Source organism: Artibeus jamaicensis, unplaced genomic scaffold (genome assembly GCF_021234435.1).
Source record: "Artibeus jamaicensis isolate MK-2021 breed Jamaican fruit bat unplaced genomic scaffold, CSHL_Jam_final contig_444, whole genome shotgun sequence".
Lineage (NCBI taxonomy): Eukaryota > Metazoa > Chordata > Mammalia > Chiroptera > Phyllostomidae > Artibeus > Artibeus jamaicensis.
Genome location: NW_026521831.1, coordinates 2,141,090 through 2,162,329, shown reverse-complemented (window position 1 = coordinate 2,162,329; position 21,240 = coordinate 2,141,090). Strand labels below are relative to the sequence as shown.

The 21,240-nt window shown below is 52.4% G+C and overlaps 2 protein-coding genes and 1 long non-coding RNA gene across 7 annotated transcripts in view; all 3 read left to right on the top strand.

The window, feature by feature from the left end:
- PPP2R5C (protein phosphatase 2 regulatory subunit B'gamma) overlaps positions 1-5,606 on the top strand; it is a 124,525-nt gene extending 118,919 nt beyond the window's left edge. For all 5 annotated transcript variants that reach the window (XM_053665982.1, XM_037130387.2, XM_037130388.2 and 2 more), the window contains one exon: positions 2,922-5,606. In XM_053665982.1, coding sequence (XP_053521957.1) covers positions 2,922-3,053 — 132 coding nt within the window. In that variant the 3' untranslated portion in view covers positions 3,054-5,606. The remainder of the gene's footprint in view (positions 1-2,921) is intronic.
- A 4,612-nt stretch (positions 5,607-10,218) lies between these two features.
- Positions 10,219-12,927, top strand: LOC128627546 (uncharacterized). The gene is made up of 2 exons (XR_008391780.1): positions 10,219-10,888; positions 11,916-12,927. It is a non-coding gene; the product is annotated as an uncharacterized LOC128627546 (long non-coding RNA).
- A 3,742-nt stretch (positions 12,928-16,669) lies between these two features.
- DYNC1H1 (dynein cytoplasmic 1 heavy chain 1) overlaps positions 16,670-21,240 on the top strand; it is a 59,185-nt gene continuing 54,614 nt past the window's right edge. The window contains exon 1 of the mRNA XM_037130347.2: positions 16,670-17,046. Within this exon, the coding sequence (XP_036986242.2) occupies positions 16,791-17,046 (256 nt within the window). The 5' untranslated portion in view covers positions 16,670-16,790. The remainder of the gene's footprint in view (positions 17,047-21,240) is intronic.

The following is a 21,240-nucleotide window of genomic DNA, read 5'->3' as shown; positions in this document are numbered from 1 at the left end:
CTCTCCCTGCCGGAGGAGCGCTCCCCGTGGGATGGGGAGAGGCCCATCCACGTAATTCATTGCAGACAACGGGCATGTGGGCAGGACGGTTTCGGGGGGACTCAGAGCACGTTTGTTTTTACGTAGATCTTGACATTAGATTGCACGACGCAGTTTTTTCATATAGTTGACATTCTTTCAAAAATGATCCCCCTTACCTTCAGATTTCTGTGGGTCACGTTCCAGGGTTGGAAGCCTCATGCCATTAAGACCCTAGCAGTTCTCCCCAAATGAACACTGTCTTGGGCAGAGTCCCAGCGGCAGGCAGATCCTTAAAGTCTCATGGCACCACAGAGAACCTAGAATAGCCAAATTAATGCCAAAAAAAATGAAGTTAGAGGATTAACACTCTCCACCTGCAGGACTTCCTGTGGATTTCTGCGGGTCAGCTGAGTCCCCCTCCAGTCTCAGCCTGTCTAGATAAAGACATTTGTGGTGCAGTCTGCTAGGTACGATATTTGATATGCTGGAGCCTTCTTCACTGGAGACTGTTGGCAGTCATGCCCCTGGAGTTCCCAATGACTGTTGCCAGAGCACAGGGAAGACACCAAGATGCACGGGACCGTCCGTGTGCACCTGGGGACCACACCGACAGAAGCCCCAGCTGAAAATTAAGTTTTTAATATTTCCAGTGCCCTTTTAATTTTATTTTCAACTAATTTGATTTTTCCAAAATAACTCCACATTTCTTCAGAATGCCTCCAGCGCATTGCGGGGGGGCCTCTGAAAGCTGGGGCAGGGGTAACTGGTAGGAACCACGTGCAGAGTCTCAGCCGCATGTGTACGTGTCCGAACCCCATTTGATTTCCGTTGAGAAACTTGTGTAGCCCCACCTGGAACATCCTAAGAAACTTTGTGTGAATGACGTTCACATCAGAGACATTTAAAATGTTTACAGTTCTCATTTTTAACAGTCGGGACAAAAGCAGTGGCAGCCATGTAAATCAGGAGACTAGAAAAACAGACGAGAGGTGGGAGGCGCAGGTATTCAGGACTCAGTCTGTAGAGTGCATTAAGGCTCTTGTACTAGGGGAAGAGTCGACACACTTGTGTGCACATGAAGTATTTTCCTGTCATCCAGCTTGTGGTGGTGAGGGCCAGGCAGTCTGGTCCCGCGAGAACCGTCCCCTCATCCTTCTCTGCCTCCAGCAGTAAAGTGCCCCTCACTGTGTAAATGTAGCCTCTCCCTTAGATCTGCCATCAGCTACAGAACAGGCCGTCTCTTCCCGGGGTGGGGGGCATCCTGCACAGAGACATCCCAGTCCTGGCACACCATCTGTCCTGTCTGTCCTGTCTGTCCTGTCTGTCCCGGCTCTGCCACCTGTCCTGCCCACCACCAGCATGTCTGCAGCACATCCTCTCCACCAAGTGTTGGGTGGCCATCTGCATGGTGTCTCATGCCGTCCTGCTCTCGTTTCTCTGAAATGACTCACTGCACACGGCGGCGCCCGTCACACCGGCCCTTGCAGGCGCTCAGGGCCTGTGTGTGCTCTCAGACTGCATCTGCTGGTCCAGCTCCAGGGTTCCTGCTGGTGCCTTTTTCCAGCAGAATGTTTCCTCCCCATCTGGGACCGCTGTGTCAGTAGTCATTGCCCCTTCGGGCAAGAAACTCCTGGTTCTGTCTGGCTTTGCTGTGCTTTGTTTTATAACTCGCTCTGCAGTGGACGTAACACTCAGGGTGAGGTTTCCCTCCCAGGGTCCTGTGGGTCGAAAGTAACCCGCCTCCCAGATGAAAGCACTCTTCGCCAGTACTGGGACTGACGCACTCAGCCCCACAGTCTCCGATATGCGGGGCTTTCCAGGGAAGTCAACCCCCTGCCTTCGCCATGAATGACTGTCATTATCCAAATAACATTTTAGAAATAGTCTTGATGTCACACGGAATTATTTCCAAACTTTGCTCTTACTGCTGTTTGAGGAGGTAGTATGCAAAGAACCCTAAGAAATGCTAGCTCTGTAAAAATGTGAGCTTTTCACGTGTGACTTCTGCAGGTTCTTGAATTTTTTTCATTAAAGCAAAGTGTGCTGTACCGACTGTACCCGAGTTAGGCCCAGGCTCAAGGTTCTGGCCGCTCTTCCGTGTGCGCACAGCCTCGGGTGCGTTCCAGCGGCTGGTCATCGAGTGTCAGAGACACTGTCAGCGCAGCGGCCTTCCTTCCGAGGGAAGGGACTCGTGTGTCGGCCACTCGTGGGGACGGGTGTTCGCGGGTGTCAGCTGCCCGCACGAGGCCCCCTTTCTTTGCAGAGTTCTCCGAATCCTCATGCAGACGTGAGGTTTCTTTAAGTAAAGCCCACCTGTTCTAAACCTCAGGAAGAGAATGGGATGGAAGAGGGAGCCCTTTACTTCCTGTACTTACTGTTGGGAAAGCAAATAAAAACAGGTTTTCTAAGTTTTAGAAGGTTTCTCCCCCACATGACCCATTTAATAACCTCTTAAAGGATCTTTTTTCAAGTTTTATATAACTTTGAGACTTTTTCAATTCAGTTTAAACTATTTTTAGTTCATTTTTATTTACCTACAAAGGAAATCTCACCGTTTTGAAATGTTTCTGGAAGGGACAGAGGCACAGAATGGCTTTGGGAACATTTCATCAAATAGGGGGATTTGGTGATGTTTGGGACTGACTGAAAAAAACGGACAAATTTGCCCAGTAGAGGTGCTGAGTGCTCCGGGTGAAAACCCCCGTGTCAGAAGACAGCGCAGTGCTGGGCACACCGTCCTCTCACTGGTCCTGAGATCACTGTTGGACGGACCTGACATTCTGGGGCGATCACCGCCTCTTTGCCCGCCCCTTAGGTCAGAGGGCCCCCGTGAGAGCTGCCCCGCCCCAGAGGCGCACCTGTGTGCCCCGTAGTCAATGCTGCCGCCTTTGTGATTCCAGGCCCAGAAGGACCTGAAGAAGGACCGGGCCCTGGTGCGCCGCAAGTCCGAGCTGCCCCAGGACCTCCACACCAAGACCGCCTTGGAGGCCCACCTCAGAGTCGACGAGCTGCTGTCCCAGGACGGCCGCTAGCCGCCTGCCCGGCTGCCGGCGCGGCCCTGGGTCCATAGAGAACTCACACTTGCGTGCCACACAGATCAGTCACACTCAGAGTCAGAGCTTTCTCACCCGTCCTCCAGACAGTAGCCCGCCCCCCGCACGAGAGCAGGAGTTCAAACAATGGTGACGCAGACGCAGGCAGGGCCACCACGGTGTCCCGTGGGGTCCCCGCCGTGGCAGTGTCCCAGATTCAGCTAAGGCAAGCACCCTGGTCATCACCCTCAGTTCTACCCAAACGGAACTGGCGATCACTGAAAATAAGTGGTTCTTTGAGAATGTCAATGTTTCTCAAATCAAAGGAACACTTTAAAAAAGTATTTTGTATTTTTAAGATTCTACAACCTTTGAAATTGTTTCCATGTGATTGTTTACACCAGCAGTTTCTTCTTTCTTTTCTTCCCCGGTATCATTGAACTGCTTCTCTGCTGTCACTGTTCTAACGTGGACAGCGACGCAGTGAGTGTCCTCGGAGCAGGTCTGTCCCGAGGTCTCCTTCACTTTGAGTAGCGGCAGGGGCACCACGTCCGACTCCTTCCGTGTCTCTCTAAAGCCATATCTGCCCGTCTGTCCGCACCAGGACGCGAGCAGGAAGCTCACAGGAGAAATTTGCCTGACAGAGAAGCTGCCTCTGTCTCCCGTGGCTAGAATGGAATTTTTAAAACAGTGTGTTCATCTTGGGGTTTGCCGAATTCTTTTTTCCGTTCTTACACATTGTTGTCCCTTAACAAGGCTCTTGAGTTAATAAAGTTAGAGTCTAAGAGTTCCACACTTTGTAGCAAGCTGGAATGAGGACATTTTGAGAAGCCAGTTCCCGGCCAAATGCCAAGTGCAGCTGCCTTTGGGCAAAGGTAACAAAAATCACGCCCTGCACGCCAGGCACTGGCGCGACACCGCTCGGAGCTCAGCGGGAGTGACGGCAGTGACGGCGAGGGTGGCCACAGAGGAGTCCCGTTGAGACGAGCACACGTCACACACGCCTCGAAAGGAACACCCAGAGTCTGGCTCTCGGCAGATGCTGCTACCTGTCTCACGCCTTCCTTGCATGTACCAAGCTTTCATTTCGATGGAATAGCACGAGGAAATATTCTTTAAACTTAGTGCTTTGTCTGTTCTTTTTTTCTCTCAGGGTGGCCAGTATTTTGACTTATTTTATCCTGCTTGAAAGCTGTTTGAGATGTGTACTGCTGTTCTAAACAAACGACCCTGGTCTCTTTTGTCTGCAGCATAAGATTATACAAGTTAACGTTAACTGTCTTGATACACAAAGGATAAAACGTGGCTTCTTTTAGGATCTGTCTTCTAATCGAGGTCTTGGCATCCACTCAGATGTTGTGAAAGCAGACATCGCTTCCGCCACCACCGAGGCCCACGGACAGTGCGCGTGTCCTGTGTCTTGGAGGAAGGCCACCTGGGGGCCTCCTTGTGTGGAGCGCACTGGCCGACTGGGAGGGAGCCCGGTGCGGGTGCAGAGCCTGCTCGGTGAGCGGACTCACTTCCTGAGAAACTTGACAAGCCTCTGTCCGTTTTACCATTATGAAATTTACAATTTTCAAAAAGTCTAGATGCCTTCTCCTTTTGAGGGAAAAAGGGTGCTTTTTACTGTATAAAGCAGTGTCTTACGTATTTTGATACACCGTTGTTTGAACTTCGTCTTCGGTTGACACTCAGATAGCCTTGGTTTCGGTGTCTGGTATGTTTGCGAGAGAGCTTTCTGGAAGACTTTTGGCCGAGGGACAAGCAGAGGACCGCTGTTTGGGCGACGGTAAAGCTCCAGGTATAAGAACATCTTTCATCTAGGTTTTATTTCTGCTCTTTATTGAAGACAAACATTCACCAAAAAGGGGGAGAAAAGGTTTTGAGAGAAACTAATTTTCTTTGACAAGAGTATTATTTAATATTTTGGCCTATTAAAGTTTTCCTAGTTAGTATTCAGATTTCCTGTGCTAATTGTTCAACTTATATATTATTATATAGATACACTGTTTATTCTGTACCAAACTGATTCAAAAAGTACTACATTGAAAATAAACTGGTGACTGTTTTTCTTCATAAAGTTCTGGTTTGGCATCTTCACTCTTCCCAACGTACCTGTGCGTCAGAAATGTCACTATTCCGAGTGTCTTTTTAGTGTGGCTTTAGTATGGCTTCCTTTTAATATTGTACATACATTGTATCTTTGTTTTATGGTAATAAATAATAAAATGTAGACTTCATATTTTGTACAAAATGTCCTATGTACAGAATAAAAAATTCATAGAAACAGCAAAGATAGGTAAGTGGCACAATTATTTTTCTTTAGAAAATATCTGTAACTTTATGCTTTAGTGAAATGTTAAGTACCTACATATTTTTTAACATTTTGTAACTCAAAACTTTTGGTTTTGACATTGTTTATGAAGAGAGACTTCATACACTTGCCATTTAATATGCTCTTTTATCTAATTTTAAAAGACTCTAAAAATGGTGTATTATATGGACTGAATAAAGGACATGTGAGTTTTATTGCTCATCATGAAACTAAATCTGGCCTTGGTGTCGGGTGCACTGGTTCTGACCTTTGCCAAGTCGCCAGTGGGCAGGCAGCCGCGCTGTGACGCCGGCTGCGGGCCGGCGGCGTCCGTGTGCAGCCACTTCCCCGGGGGGCAGTGAGCCCCTCTTAACTCCTCTGAGGCAAAAAGCAGGGGTGGCTTTATACGGACCCCCTCAGTCTTGAGTAGGCAGATGGGAATCAGAACAGAATTTGTGGGAATGGAATTCTTGAGCCCTGTGTTTAAAATGGCTCATGAAAAGACATTAATGTCTTGGAAGTAGAGTCACTGAGCATATGACTGGGGGGCCCTAGACGGCCCGCCCCCGCCTGCGGGAGCTCACCCCTGTCACAGAGCAGTCGGCGAGGAGGCCGGGATCAGAACCAGCCGCTGTCACCGTCACCTCTGCTCTCCATCCGCATTCCAGCAGGCGGGCTGTGGCCTGCTCTCAGGGTCTTTGTCTGGCAGACGGGTCTGCGGCCCCTCCCACAGTGGGAGGGGTCGCTGCTGGGGCTGCTGTGTGTGGAAGAGACCCGCCCCAGGTGGCGGGGCCTGGGCTGTCCCCAGCTGTCTGCACCTGAGCCTCTGGGCACCTCCTGGGGATTCTGGAGAACCGCACACCCGCCCGGGAGTGGGCGCGCTGCTCTGGAGACCTTCGGCTCTGCCGTGGCCCCCAGAACGGCTGTCTCCCCAGGCTGGGTGTCCTTGGCCCCGGTCATGAAACTGCAGGAAGCGGCAGCGTCCGGCAGCCTCCTTCAGCTCAAGAATTCTTGACAGGACGTGGGAGAGAGGCGTGCTGCACTGACTTGAAGTAGGAAGTTGTACTTCCTTCGAGGTGGCCAGGGGCCTGAGAGCAAGACTGAACTGCTTTGTGTCACCTGCCATGAGAACTGGTCTGAGACTTTGAACAGTAATGACAATAACTGATTTCTGGCCGTGGCTGGTGTGGCTCAGTGGATTGAGTGCCGACCTGTGAACCAAAGGGTCGCTGGTTCAATTCCGGGTCAAGGCACATGCCTGGGTTGTGAACCAGGTCCCCAGTAAGGGACACATGACAGGCCACCACACATCCATGCTTCTCTCCCTCTCCACTCTCCCCTTCTCTCTCAAAAAATTTTTTTAAAAACATTTCTTCTGATACCTTTATGCCACAGGCTATTTATTGTAGGTGCCTTGTTTACCTGCGTTAGCTCTCGCAACCCACCAAAGTATCTGTCCTCGTCACCATCACTGACACAAGGAAACGGGCGCACGAAGGCAAGGTCACTGGCCAAGGTCACCCAGGTACTGAGTGGAGCCAGATTTCACCCCAGCGCTGTGTAGCCCTGGAGGCCCTGCCCCCACCACTACAGAACACCTGAGACACCCCCAGAGCACTTCAGGGGCAGGCCCCACATCATCCCGGGGTGGCCGTGAACTCCTGAGGGCTTCTGACGCTGCACTTGTAGAACCAGAGGAACCTCAGAGACCAGCCAGCACAGCGGCCTGCACCCCCACTTCAGGGGCTGCTGCGTGTAAGTCAAGTTCTGTGATATTTTAACTATTAAAAACACTCAAACATTACACCAAATTTCAACACTTTAGAGAGCAGAATACTTACTAGCTTCCGTTTTCCTTAACTTTGTTGCCAATATGAACCTGTAAATTTATTTGTTTAGTATGCGGCTTACATAAGACCTTGCTGCAGGCAGGGGTGGGGGAGCGGAGTGAGTTCCACTGCCAGAAAGTCTGAAATCTACTAAGAGTTAACACTTTTCTGGAGAAATAAGTCAAAATACTTCCCCCTGCCCTCCCTGCCCCAGGTCAGCCATGCTGTCTCGTTCTTCTCTTTTTACAAAAGCATTGAGTTAATTCCATAGAATGGAAGTGGGGTAAAGAAACTATCTTTTCTGTCCAGAGTTTTTCCTGATCATGCCCAGCTCCGGGTGGAGGTGGCCTAGGTTACTACCCGTGAGCCTTTCAGAAACACAGTTAAATATAGGCTGGAGCCGATCCAGGCTCTGCAATGTGAGAAACCGATGGTGAGTGAAGTGCAAGAGTTTGCTGACCCACCTCTGCCCCGTGTTACTGGGATACAGCTGGCGCACAGCTGTGAGTACGGGATGTGTGAGGTGTGCCCCCCGAGCTCCGGTGTGCGCGCTCCGCCCCATCGGCGTCCAGCAGTCTGGTGCCAACGACACGCTAGTAAGTGTAGCAACCCAACACACACATCACGGTGTGATTACTACAGTAAGTTCAGTCAACACCCATCTCGTATAACTACAAAAAAAAATCATTCCTTAATGAAAGCAGCCACTAGCAGACCCTTTGGGTGAGCTGGGCACAGCTGACATAGAAGAGCAATTTCATTGTGAGGCCGCACCCTGGACCAGGGAGCTTCCGGAGACCCCCTGGAATTACACTTGGATTCATTTTTTGCAGGAGACAGCTTTTGTCAAATGGGTCTGTGCCCCAGAAGTGTCTAAAACAGTCCCTCACCCTGAAAAGCACCTTGTATTTCATATCAGCACTAAGTAAATATAGGAAATGCATATACACCTCGCTTTATTCTTCCCCCTTCCCAACTCAGAGTCCGAATGAGGGGAAATACTTCCATAGCTCCACAGGCACCTAGGACGTGTTGGTACTGAGTGGTGACATGGGCGTCTTTAGGTAACCGGACTGTCCCAGACTGTCTTAACTGTGAGAGCCCAGGCAAAGCCTCGGGAGCGCGTTGGGCACAGGGAGCTTCTTCCTCCATTCGTGACACTGGGCCCGCTGCCCCAACCAAGCAGCCCATCCACAGGAACTGGTTGGCATCTGCCTCTGCAGCCAGAGATCTGCAGGACTTCACAGCTGGCTGCCCCACCAGAGAGGGACCCCGGGCCCAGACCTCCCACCTCCTGCCCCATTGCTGTGTCGACACAGTACCAAAGTGACACTAAATCTGAGCGGACACCACCTGAGTTGACACCAGGGCCCTATCCAATTTCTTGCGATCATGCACAGATCCCTACCACCACCAGGCTGCACTTGGGTGCAGCAAAGCACTTCCACCAGAGGCGGGGAGAAGTGCTGCCAGTGATCTCGCCAGTCCTTCCCAGCACGCTCAGCCATTTTACTTAATCCCTTGTCAGACTGTATTGTACACTGAACACCCTGTGCCTCTTGACCTGTTCTCCCAGCACCGCAGATTGGAAAAGCCTTAGGATAAAGTTAAACTCTGGGATGAAAGAAATAGCACTGCCCTGGCTGGTGTGGCTCAGTGGACTGAGTGGGCTGGGAACCAAAGGGTAGCCAGTTTGATTCCCAGAAAGTCTCCACACATGCTCAGATTTCTAAGTCCAGCCTGTGCTCAGCTGTTCCCTTTTCCCGTCTCTGCCTGACCAACCCCCCCCCCGCCCCCGCCCCCTGCAGCCAGAGGGATCAAAAACACTCACCTCATCAGTCTGCACCCGGCCCAGCAATCCCCCAAGGATCAAAACGTGAGCCCTACTACTTACTCTAGTCTCCTGTGACAGGCGGAGTCTTACCCATGAGCCTTTCAACCTGCTCTCCCCACTCTCGCCCTGACTTGGTTATTAGCTATTTATCCTTCAGTCTTGGTGCCCGGTCCCAAGGCGCTCACAGCGTCTCCCTCATCTTCATCTTCACGGATTCCCCTGCTGGGTGTGAGCTCCGGGGAACGGTGCCTGGGCTCGTGTGCTTCCCCACGCTCTCCAGTGCCTAGCGTGGAGCTCGATTCCTCCACCCCCAACGCATAGGCTCAGTCGGTATTTGTTGGGAGAATGAATGAATGAGCCCCAGTAGAGAGGCGTGCCATCAAAAGCTGTGTGCGGGTAATAAGCAAGTATTCCTTCTGAACTACATGAGAAAGTAATCGGGACAAATAAAGTTAAGACATCTCTCCGACCTAGGACGCACCCCTGTGAACACCTGTGCCAGGCCCTGCGCTGGCAGAGAGCACACAGACCGACGAAGATCCCTGACGGTCCCGTGGGGATGCTCGGCACCTGAATCTCATGAAATTCACAGAAGCACCTACATAGACTATTGTGCACATAATTTGGACGGGGTCACAGCCCCCAGAAGCCCAGCAAAGGACCACGGCTTAAGCATCCCTACTCCAGCTGGAACGAGAACGATCAAATGAGTGCCTGGAGCGCGAGACCAGCCACGACAAAGTGAGGAAGGCACCGAGGGCTTCAGAGGTCGCGGGGACAGGGGCTTGGGCCTGGGAAGGCTCCGCGGCGGGAGGCCCTCGGGCCTACATTAAGACACTTGTCCCATTCTCCACGCCACAGTAAACCGAACCAGGCTTCCGAGCGAGGAGCGCCGTACAACAAGAACGACTCAGGAAGATGACGCTCGCGATGCGCGAGGCTGCGCCAATAGACAACGACCCCGCCCTCGCCCAATGCCTTGTGGGGCTTAGAGGCGCCAGCCAGACCTCAAGTATCGCGAGGGAGCGAGATTCACGCGGATAATAGAATTCAACCGGAAGGTGCTAACTAGGCGGAGCGAAGTCCCGCGCCCGGGGATTGAGCCAGTCCCAAGGTCTTTCGGTCTTGGCCTCGGGGATTGGTCCGAGGGAGCACATGACCGAGTGCACCGTGGGTCACGTGATCGAACCGTGGTGGCGTCGTTGAATCTTGGTGAAATCTGCCGCGCGAAAGAGCTGGGGTGTCTTAGACCCCAAACCAGGGTTCGGGACGCGGGACCCCCGCGGGCTGCCCGCGGGTCCGGGCCTCCGCACGCGGCCGTGGGCAGTGCAGATTCGGGCACTCACTAACGGCAGAAGCCCGCCTGCTGCGTCCCGGTCTTCCGCTCAGAGGGTCTGGACCTCAGTTCCCTCGCTTGTAATGTGGGCACAGTGTTGCCCGACGACCGCGGTGGTGCAAGGCCTACGGGAGGCAGGCTGCGTGGGCGTGCACGGCCCACCTGCGAGCGGGGGCCCGCGCCGGCAGCTCAGAGGGCTGACCGTGAGCCCGGTCGTTGAGCAGGGTAGAGCACCTGGCCCTGGCTGACCCCAGCGACCCATCGCGGAGAGTTGGTAAAGGGCGGTGCTGTGCCCCCTGGGTGCGAGCCACCAGACAGTTGTGGTCTTGTTAAGTCTACATCAGCGGGGAGGGTTCAGTAGTATCCGCAAGGCCCAGAGAAGGGGAGAGATTTTGTTGAGGCGAGTGGTGGACCCTCTGTCGGGTGGCTCCTCCGCCCCGAGAGGAGATGGTGGGCGAGCCACCTGGGAGTACCACCTCCTTTCTGTCCGGAGTTAACCCAAGCCCCAGCGTCCTGCTGAAGGTATGTGTGGCTGGAGGTTGGTGCCAGGCGCTTTTCTGGGTACAGGGGATCTAGCATTAAACAAGGGAAGCAGAAATACCTGCCCTCATAGAACTGTTAGTGCAGTAGAGAGACAATAAATGAGATAATATGCCGGTTCCATTCCTGGTCGGGGCACAAGCCTGGATTGTGGGCCAGGTCCCTGGTGAGGGGTGCACAAGACAACCCATCGATGTTTATCTCCCCAGCCACCTCTAAAAATAAATAAAGTGTACTTTTTAACATAGTCTGTTCCCCTTGTGGAGAGCAGTCTGCAGGCAGCTCTGGCAGGAGCCCGGCCGAGGAGCAGGTGGAGAGGAGAGCAGCCAGGTCTGCTGTTGGACCAGACACAGGTGTGAGGGCACAAGGGGCCTCCTGAGCCCCAGGTGCATAGCAGCGGGGTTTCTGTGGTGCGGGAAGGAGTTTGAGGGAATCAACAAAGAACCGTGACACAAAACAAATCAAAGGCGGTGACAACCCAGCGATAGCAGTCATGCCCCAAACACAGGTCAGGGGTGGTTAGAATTTTTAAAAAGTAAGAGGCAGCTATAAGCTGCCTGTAAGAAGCCACTTTAAATGTAAAGGCCCAAACAGATGCAAAGTGAAAAATGGAAACGGTGTACCGCACTAAGGCGGGTCAGAAGAAAGCCGCCGTGGCTAAAGCCGGACAAAGTAGCTGTAGAGCAGCCACGTCCGGCCCTCTTCCCGGCGCACGTGGACTGGCTTCTGCCAGTCTGACAGAAAACAGGTCTGACTTGGATTCACTCACACCAGACAGCCACTGTGCTGGCTGTCATTTTTATATTTGACAATCTAAGGGAGAAGGGGTCAGTGGCCCTGACTAAATAAGTATTGCGTGGCTTAAAAATTATTGGGGCACACTATTTGAAAGTCATTGTCAGAGAGCAAATACTACTACTAGGAATAGAGAGGAACATTTCAAAATCATAAAGGGGTCAGTTCATGAAAAGGATATAACAACGCCTTGTGTTTATGCATCTAATAACAGCTCCAAAATAGTGGAACAAAAAAGGCTTCTGCCAGAAGAGAGACAGATGCTTGATTATAACCCGGAAACTCCGTGTCTCTCAGTAATCGACAGAACAGGTGGTGGCCGGTCAGTGAGGATGTGGAGGACTCTACCAGCACTTTCACCTGCAGCGGTGGGATTGGCATTCCCAAGAACGCCACACCCAACAGCAGCAGAAAGCTGGCGAGGGCGACAGCCCTATCGCAGAGATGCACTGAATGCCCCAGGGCCCGGCGGACGTCACCTGGGGCAGGAGCGTTCCGAGAACACAGATGGCCTCTGAAGGCTGAGCATTAGCCAGAAGCCAGGTGGAGGACCGTTTGAAGGAGGGCATCCGTCCTCCCCAGCTCACACGGTGGAATTCTTTTTTTTTAATCTAGATTTTTTAAAAGAGATTTTATTTATTCATTTTTAGAGAGGGGAAGAGAAGGAAAAAGGGAGAGAAATATCAATGTGTGTTTGCCTCTCGTGCTCCCCCTACTGGGGACCCTTTGGTTCACAGGCCAGAGCCCAATCCACTGAGCCACCCCAGCCAGGAAGAATTCTAATGCTCAGTGTGATGGTGTTAGAAGATGGGGCCTCTGGAATGTGATTAGGTCATGACGGTGGAGGTGAATTCGTGCTCAGTGAAGGACCCCACAGAGCCTCCTAGACCCTGCTGCTGAGTGAGGAGCAAGGACACATCTGCAGCCCAGACTTGGTTGGTTGCATAAGGACTCTTATTCAACCCGTCGTGACACCCTGATCTTGGACTTCCAGCCTTCAAAACTGGGAAATACATTTCTATTTTTTATAAGCAAAAAAGGGGGAGGGGTGGGGGTTGCCCATAACCTTGGTGGGGTAGCTCTGTTGGTTAGAGTGTCCAGATGCACCAAGGTTGCAGGTTTGATCCTTCATCAGGACATGTATAAGACTCAACCGATGAATGCATCAATAAGTGGAATAGATGTTTCGTTCTCTCTGGAATGAATTAAAAGGAAGGTCGGGCTGCCCTGCTGTGTCATGCTGTCTGCAAGGTGAGGACTGGGAGCTGGTGGCTGGATTTGGCCCCGTGGAGGCCAAGGGCGACCTCCACTGGAGTGCTTGCCCAGGAGGGCGGACTCAAACACCCACCAGTATGTTAAGACGAGTGAGAGCACCCCCCCAAAATAGACTCATTTTCAAGGTGTTTTGAGGAAAGGGGCAGCAAGAGATGGAGAGGGCCTGGCGGTTGGGCAGGGGTTTCTCTATTTTTTAAAGATTTTATTTATTTACTTTTAGAGATGAGGGAGGGGAGCAAGAGAGGGAGAGAAACATCAGTGTGTTGCCTCTCATGCACCCCTGTACCAGGGACCCAGCCTGCAACCCAGGCATGTGCCCTAGACTGAGAATCAAACCTGTGACCATTTGGTTCACCAGTGAGCGATCCACTGAGCCACACCAGCCAGTGTGGGGTTTTCTGTCTTTAAAGAAGGGATGCCCTGGAAGAGGTTGGACACCACTGGGTAGAATCTAGGAGAGAGAGAGCACTTTTGGGAGCAGGGGGAGAATTTCAGAGTGATGTCCATCCAGGAAGGGGTCCAGCACACCCAGGGCACACCTGCTGGTCTTGGCTGGGGACGCAGGCAGTTCTTACGTAAGAGAAGGGGCCAGGGCACTGTCGGGGATTCAGCCTTTACCAGTGGGCGGGAGCTGGGATCAGGTTGGGCCCCGGGCTGGCATTTTCCTCTGGGCACTGCCATTGCTTGCTCTGGGACCCTGGACGCGTGACTCAGGTGACCTTGGGAAGGTGAGCAGAGTGGCGTCACCGGGATGGGTAGGGAAGGGGGTTGGGGTGCAGCCTCCTGCAGCTGGAGGTGGTACCACTGTATGCGTCCTCCCCTTTGCCACCAGAGGGCGCCAAGAGACTTCCTTCGGGGGCTCTTCCCTTCCAGCCCCTCAACCGCCTGCAGTTGAGCTCAAAACTTCCAGGAGCCTTGTTTAATCCCAGCCTTTCCCTGACGCTCCCGACTGGGAACCCAGACAGAAAAGGGGGCGGGTCCTGGGAGGAGCTTCACCAGAAAGCGCCCCGCAGCCTGGTGCCCGGTGTTCGATGAATGGGTGGAGCCGCGGGTTGGCAGCAGCTGGAAAGGTCGGCACCCGAAGTGCGCCCAGTGGACCGGCTGCTGCTGCCACCGCCACCACCCAGTTCATTGGGCAAGGCATTGGACTCACAGCCATAACCAGACCCTGCCTGAAATGAGCCCGTGGAATGAATGAAAATGAGAATGAATGGGCCAGCACCAAGGGGAATTTCGAGGGAAAGGAGAGATCTCAGGTGCAGAGCCTCAAAGTGAGGGGCTGGGGGAGGGGTCCACTTGGAGATGAGACTGACCCATTCAGACTTGAGCCGCCAGCACAGCACTTTAAAGAGAGGAGAGGGGAGTGGGTGCAGTCTCCTCCAGGTAGACTGTTTATCTCTAATTTCTGATAAAATACAAGTGCCTGTTTAAGCAGCCTCCATCGTCTCGAATCGGCTTAGAATAATCCCTTCTCCAGCACCTGCTGCCCACTGCCAATTGAAAGACGATTCCACTAGGGACGAGAGACAGCTGAGATGCCAAATCTAGCAAGCAGTGGGAGCGGCCAGATTTGGGTAGGAGGCCCACCCCATCCAGGGTCAGCTTGGGGCATGGTGTGGGGAGGGGGCAGAGACTGGCAGCGAGAGGCCTAGGAACACCTCACAAGAAGACTCCAGGGCAGCCTCGCCAGCCTCCAGGGTAGGAATCGAGGGCCCTCAGCACCCTGTGCACAGCAGCATTCAATCTGTTAACCATACTTGTTATTTATTAAATGCAACAAACACCTTTGGGCAACAGAAATTAGTGGATCTTCATCGATTGGTGAATGTAAGAATCCTGTCAATTGATTGTTCAGGTTCCCAGATTCCTAGCCCCTTGGAGATAAACGCTTCTAGTTTGGAGCCCATCGTACAAGCCCGCGAATCTGGAGGCTCTGTGCAGCCCTATTGCCCTGGCTGGGGGCCAGGCTGCAGGTGTCCCAGCGGCTTGGATGCTGGAGCCACTGTGTCTCCAGGCCAGTGCTGACTCATGGTGCATCCCTCAACAGCCTCTCTCCCTCCACCAAGTCACTGCTGGATTTCTGGGTCTCTTATGCTATGTGGTCACTTCAGACTTTACTGACTTGCATGTCGTAGTTTGTCCTCTTTGTCCCTGTTCCTACCCCCAAGACACGGGGAAGGGGAGAACTTAGCAGAGAGCCTAGCACAGAGTAAGCAGTGTTAGCTGTTGGTAGTGTTAATATTCATTACAGTTGTTATCACGGCACAAACTCATCACAGCTGCTTTTATTGTTCCTGGAAGGTTCCATCTGCTTGGGCACATCCCCCAAGGGTGGCCCACAGGTTAACAGGATGCAGTATTGATCTCTTTCCTCCTCCAGTAGCTATTTAAAGACAAGAATCATCTGATTAGTCTTCATGTTCCAGCAGCCCCTGGGACCTGCCACCTGGTAATTGAACAAGGATAATTTTATGTGCAGAAGTTTTCCAAAGATGATTTGGGGAAATCAAATCATCCCATCAACCTTCCACCAATCAGGACTCAGCTCTCTGTGCACTTTGATATAAAACTAACACCTTTGGCTTCCCTTCCTCCATGCAATTTAAGAAGCAAGTTATGAATTTGAACTATCAATGGCCAATTAAAAGAAACTATCATCTCTAAACCAAGAATGTGTAAAAAATAAAAAACAAGATTAAACCAAGAATGTGGCCCACCTGGATTCCAGCCCTGTCATTTCAGCAGCAGGAAGGAGGTGCACGTGGATGGGCGCTGGGAGGCCCTTAGAGGGCAGGCCTCTCAGCCCCACTTCCTGTGGACCCAGACGCTAAGGCCCACAAATGACAGTGCCAGCCCCAGCTGCGAGCAGAGTCACTGTTCTAGGTGGAGGCTCTCACGTGGGGCTCCCTCTAGGTCCTACAGCGTCCAGGAGGGGATGATTTTGTCATTAGCAGCTCAGGACCCACAAAAGCTCGGCTTTACCCCACTGTTCAGGTCCTAGCTTTACCTAACACTGCAGGGCAGTCAGGGCTCCAGCTGCGACCTTCAGACCCTCTGCCTCGGTGGAGGCCACTTCCTCCTACCGGAATGCTCCCTCCCAACCTGCTTCTTTACAGCCCAGCCACGTGACACGTGCCCGGACACGCCCCTCATCTCCTCCCCCTCTGATGAAAGTCCTCACTCTCCTATATATGTAATAACACATATGTCATGACTATGTATTTTAGCACTTAACACATTGTCATTCATTCGTTCCACGGGAGAACATGGGCTAAGTGCTTAGAACAATGTCCGGGACAAGCTACGTGCTCAAAAAACGTTGGCTCCCAACATTGACACACATTCATTCATTGATTCATTCATGGAACGTCTCGGCTCTGCGCTGTTCACTGCGGCCACAGCAGTAAACAACACAAAATGTAACCACTGACCACCCCACGCCCACCGACGCGCCAAATTGTCATCTTTAAGTGTTTGAAGTGCGGAGACACGGAGAGGTCCCGCCCAAAGCTGGGACTACAAGTCCCAGAGAGATGTGCGGTGGCACCGCCGGGGGCCCAACTGCGCGCATGCGCGACGTCATGACGCCAGGTCCGCGAGCGAGCGCCAGTGGCTGCGGCGGGCAGCCGGCGGGCGGGGCGGGGTCGGCGGGCGGTGGCCTTTAGGGCGGAGCCGGTGCCGCTCGTCTCAGTCCGCGGCGGGTTAGCGGCGGTCGGCGCCCGGCGCTAGTTTCTCTCATTCGCCCGCTCCTTCCCTTTCGTGCGGAGTCTCGGCTGCCTTCTCAGCGCAGCCTGCAGGTCCCGAGCGCAGCGTCATGTCAGAGCCCGGGGGCGGCGGCGGCGAGGACGGCTCGGCCGGCCTGGAGGTGTCGGCCGTGCAGAACGTGGCCGACGTATCGGTGCTGCAGAAGCACCTTCGCAAGCTGGTGCCGCTGCTGCTGGAGGATGGAGGCGAGGCCCCGGCCGCGCTGGAGGCGGCGCTGGAGGAGAAGAGCGCGGTGGAGCAGATGCGCAAGTTCCTCTCGGACCCGCAGGTCCACACAGTCCTGGTGGAGCGCTCCACGCTCAAAGGTGCGGCTCTGGGTAGCTGCTGGGCGGCCCACCTCGCTCCCGCCGCCCCCGGCGAGGCCGGAGCCCCGGGGCGCCCCTTCCGGGTGTCAGGAGGATGAGGGTGCCCCTGTCTCACCGTCACCCGCAACAATGGGATCGCTTTGTCTGTCGGGCCTCAAGATGGCCGAGTTGGGTGGAGACAGCGTCTCCGGGCTGAGCGCGGCGGGCGGAGGCCGCATCCCGGCCTCCAATGTCACATGAGCTTTTAGGTTTCGATTTGTGTCCAGGCCAGGTCGGCTCGGAAGGGATGTGTCAGGGCAGACCCGCGGAGCCTGGGCCGCTGGGTTCTGGCCCTTCGTGGTCTCGGCGGAGCGGGAGGGCCAGGCAGGGGGAGCAGTGACCGGCGCACATCCACGCCGCCGCCGTGTGCGGACGCGGATGCCGGGCCCGGGGTGACAGGACTGCCAGCCAGGCATCATTTCTGGGTGGACGCGTGCACGCAGGTCTGCCTCTTGGTCCCCACAGCGTCCGGGCTGAGTGGGCGTATCTCTCCCTGTCACACGAGAGGATACTGAGGCTCGGGTGAAGTGAGCCAAGGTCACCAGCTAATCCTTAGACTCTGCGGCTCGGTTTGCAGCCCACTGCTTGCTTTCGCTAGTCGTGTCTCATAATTTGTGTACTGCTTAGATGATCCTAATGGAAACCCTATGATATTTGAGTCTATTTTACAGATTTAAAAAAAGATTCGGTTTAGGCAACTAGCGGGGAGAGGAGGCAGATGGTGACCTCCCAAAAGTAAGGCTAGATTGTCTTCAGAGTGGAACTTGCCTTCAGGGAGGGTTTCCCATGGACTCTTTAAGACCACTGGGTAGAAGACGGCTGCCAGCCTACGGATGGGTGTGGCACCGCCCATCTGGGAACCCGGGGATGATGTGCATTACATTCGAACGGTAGTACCCAAGGGTCGTGCATCGCCTGAAAATGTTCCCGAGCACGCTGCCTACAGTTTCAAAGAGCTGTGGGCTCAGTCACTAAGAGGACCTGTGCTGTTGGACTTCGAGACACACTCGATGCTTCCTTCTGATGATTTGTTTCTTTCAGAGGCTGGTCTTCTCAAAAGATGCTTCATTGTAGCCTGTGCTTCCGCAGGAGGCTTGGAGGGTCAGAGAGAGTGAAAGAGCAGTTCTCTCAGATCCACAGCGATGTCGAAGCAAATAAGCCATTGGGGCTTATTTAGAATATTACTGTAATGTGTTAGTGTAATGCATTACTATGTATCAGTGTTTCAGGGTTGTATTATGATTGGGTTTATGTTTTTGTGAATGGAAACCCACCAGTGGTTTGTTTTTTAACACATTTAACTGTCTACTCTTTTTGAAAAAGAGTACATAGTCACGGCAGAAGAGGTAAATCACCTGGAATCCTCCCACCCAGCTGTAACCACAGTCCGCATTTTTGGTGTCTGTCTTTCTGGTCTTTTTTCAGTGACTCCACATTATTTTATTAAACTGTGTTTTAATCTGGGTTAAGTTACTGTATATTGAGTAGTTTGACCTTGGCTAATTTCTCGATCACATTTTTCATTGCATAGTTCATGTATTGAAATCAGTGGTTTCTGTCTTGAGTCTTCAATTTCTTTTGCTTTTTTAAAAGATTTTATTTATTGATTTTTAGAGAGAAGGGAGGAGAGGGAGAGAAACATTAGTGTGTGGTTGACCCTCACGTGGCCCCCACTGGAGACCTGGCCTCAACCAAGGCATGTGCCCTCACTGGGAATTGAACCAGCGACCCTTTGGTTCATAGCCCACATTCAATCCACTGAGTTACATCAGCCAAGGCCAATTTCTTTTCTTTTTTGGGGGGGGTGTTGTTCTTTGCTCCTAGAGTGTTCATAAGTAATGCACTTTCCTCAAATGTCCTAGAACTGGACTTTGCTAATTATCGGATGGAACCCCATTACTCTGGTATGCTTCCCAGCCAGTGCCGACCACCCACCTGCGACTTCCCTGTGGGCATGTTCTTTTGTCAAAGGGGTTGTTCAGGCACCCAAGTCTTGGCCACACAATGACTTGCACTTTTGAACATTGACTGAGGAATGAGGCTTTCTAAAATTGAAATCCGACCTCATTCCTGCATTTATAAAAACCCCTGATGTAGTTCGAGTAATTCAGCCTGTCTGTGATTTATTTTTCACTTATAAGAAACCTAAGGAAAGGCTCTGGTGTGGTCGGTTAGTCTTGTTCACACTTGGCCGTTGGCTTTTGTGCTGTTGGACAGGAGCATCCAGTGGCTGCCGCAGAGCAAGGCCCCCAGTGGTGGCCGCAGGCTCTCGTCCTGATGCAGAAAACAAGAAGGGAGTCTTCCAAACACTTGTAATTGAATATAAAAGCATTTTCATAAGAAGATCTCTATACTTTTAACTATGCCAGCTAAATATAATTTCTTGTTAAAGTACAGCAGTCCTTGAAATGTAGAATAAAGGTTGCAAATTTACCAGTTGGTTTTGATAAACTTAAATTTGTGAAGAATTGGAGAGTTGACGGGAAAGGGAAAGTTAGATTGTAGCTCCGCATTAAAAAGAAAAAGAAAGAAATCTGTCTGTAATCCCTGACCAGTGGGATTATTTGTTTGGTTGTTGGTGTGTGTGTTTTTTTTAAGATTTTATTAACTTTTTTAGAGAGGGAAGGAGCGGGGGGAAGAGAGGGAGAGAACTGTCTCCCGGTTGCCTCCCTCACGCCCCCAGCTGGGACCTGGCGCACACCCCGGCAGTGCCTGAAACAGCCAGGCCACCCAGCCACACCTCCCAGGGCCATTTTTTTAAAACCGTTTTCTTCACAGTGTACTTCTGACGACTGGACTGGAGCTCATTACCGAACAGGCATTTTACAGAGTTAATGGTGTTTTGTGGCACTTTTTATTCCGGTGCATTTTGGGTTGCTCTTTAGCCCCGCGGGAAGCGGGGTGCTGAAGCGGGGAGCAGGTGGCTGGTGCCCCGGTCGTGTGGTGGGACTGGCGGGCCCAGGGCCGTGTGCTGTCCGGCTTGTGAATGGCTGGGCTGGGGCCAGGTGCTGGGGGTCTGGGTTTTTTACACTTGGGTCTAAAACTCCAGCTTAGAACTTGAAGACTGGAAACGGGGGCTGCGTTCATCAGCACTTAGCTTGCGCTTAGAATTCTCGCTTTCCCTGAGATATGCACCTGAGGGGGTCTCACGCGGCCTCGAGGTCCAGAGACAGCTGGGGACAGGGGCCGGAAAGAGAGCTTGTGCCTCCTACTGGCCCAGCTCCAGAGAGTTGTGATGCTGCAGGAAGTTGTGGGGTTTCTGTGTGCGTTGATTTTTTAAATTATTTGAGGACTGAATTTCCATAAAGGACAAAGAAACGAAATAGAGTGATGACTAAAAAGGCATCTGTTTGTGGCCTGTGCTTAGCCCCCATGATGGCAAATGAAATAGTTAATGAATTAACGGGAGGATTCTCTGTGGCACCACCCTGCCTCTCGCCAGCCTGTGCCGTCACCCTGCGGGCGGGGCCTACCCCCTGGTGGGTGGGACAGACCTGCCCGCTCCAGGCAGGTTTGCGTGTGCAGGGCAGCACAGCCAACGGATGTGTGTGCGGCAAAGGGAAAATCGTCACGATCCTTTTGTAAAAATTCAAGCTGGTGGAAGTTCTGTGCCTCCTGGACTGTCAGCCTCCTGGACTGTCAGGCTGGGAGCGGCCCAGAGTCAGTCCTACGCCTCTGTCCTGAGGACGGATCCAAAACCCCCCGGGCTTTAAGACGCACTTGGGGAAAAGATGTTTGAAGGAGAGTTTAGTTCCTCGGAGTCCATTAAAATAGGAACCCTTATTTTCATTTATTTCATATCGATTATTTATTTTTAATTAGTATTAGTCTTAAAGTATTAAATCTTAAATCCCTTAGGCACTTGTTTTTCAATTCCTTATTTTTTTTAATATTTTATTTATTTTTAGAGAGATAAGGAGGAAGGGAGAAAGAGAGGGAGAGAAACCTCTGTGTGTGAGAGAAAGAGAAACATCGTTGATTGCTTGACTCTCATGTGCCCCAACTGGGGGCCCGGCCTGCAACCCAGGCAAGTTCCCTGACTGGGAATCGAACTGGGGCCTTTCGGTTTGCCGGCCAGCACTGAGCCACATCAGCCAGGGCTTTTATTTCTCTTTTTTCCTGGAAATACCGTAATGAACCCAGTTTTACATTGTG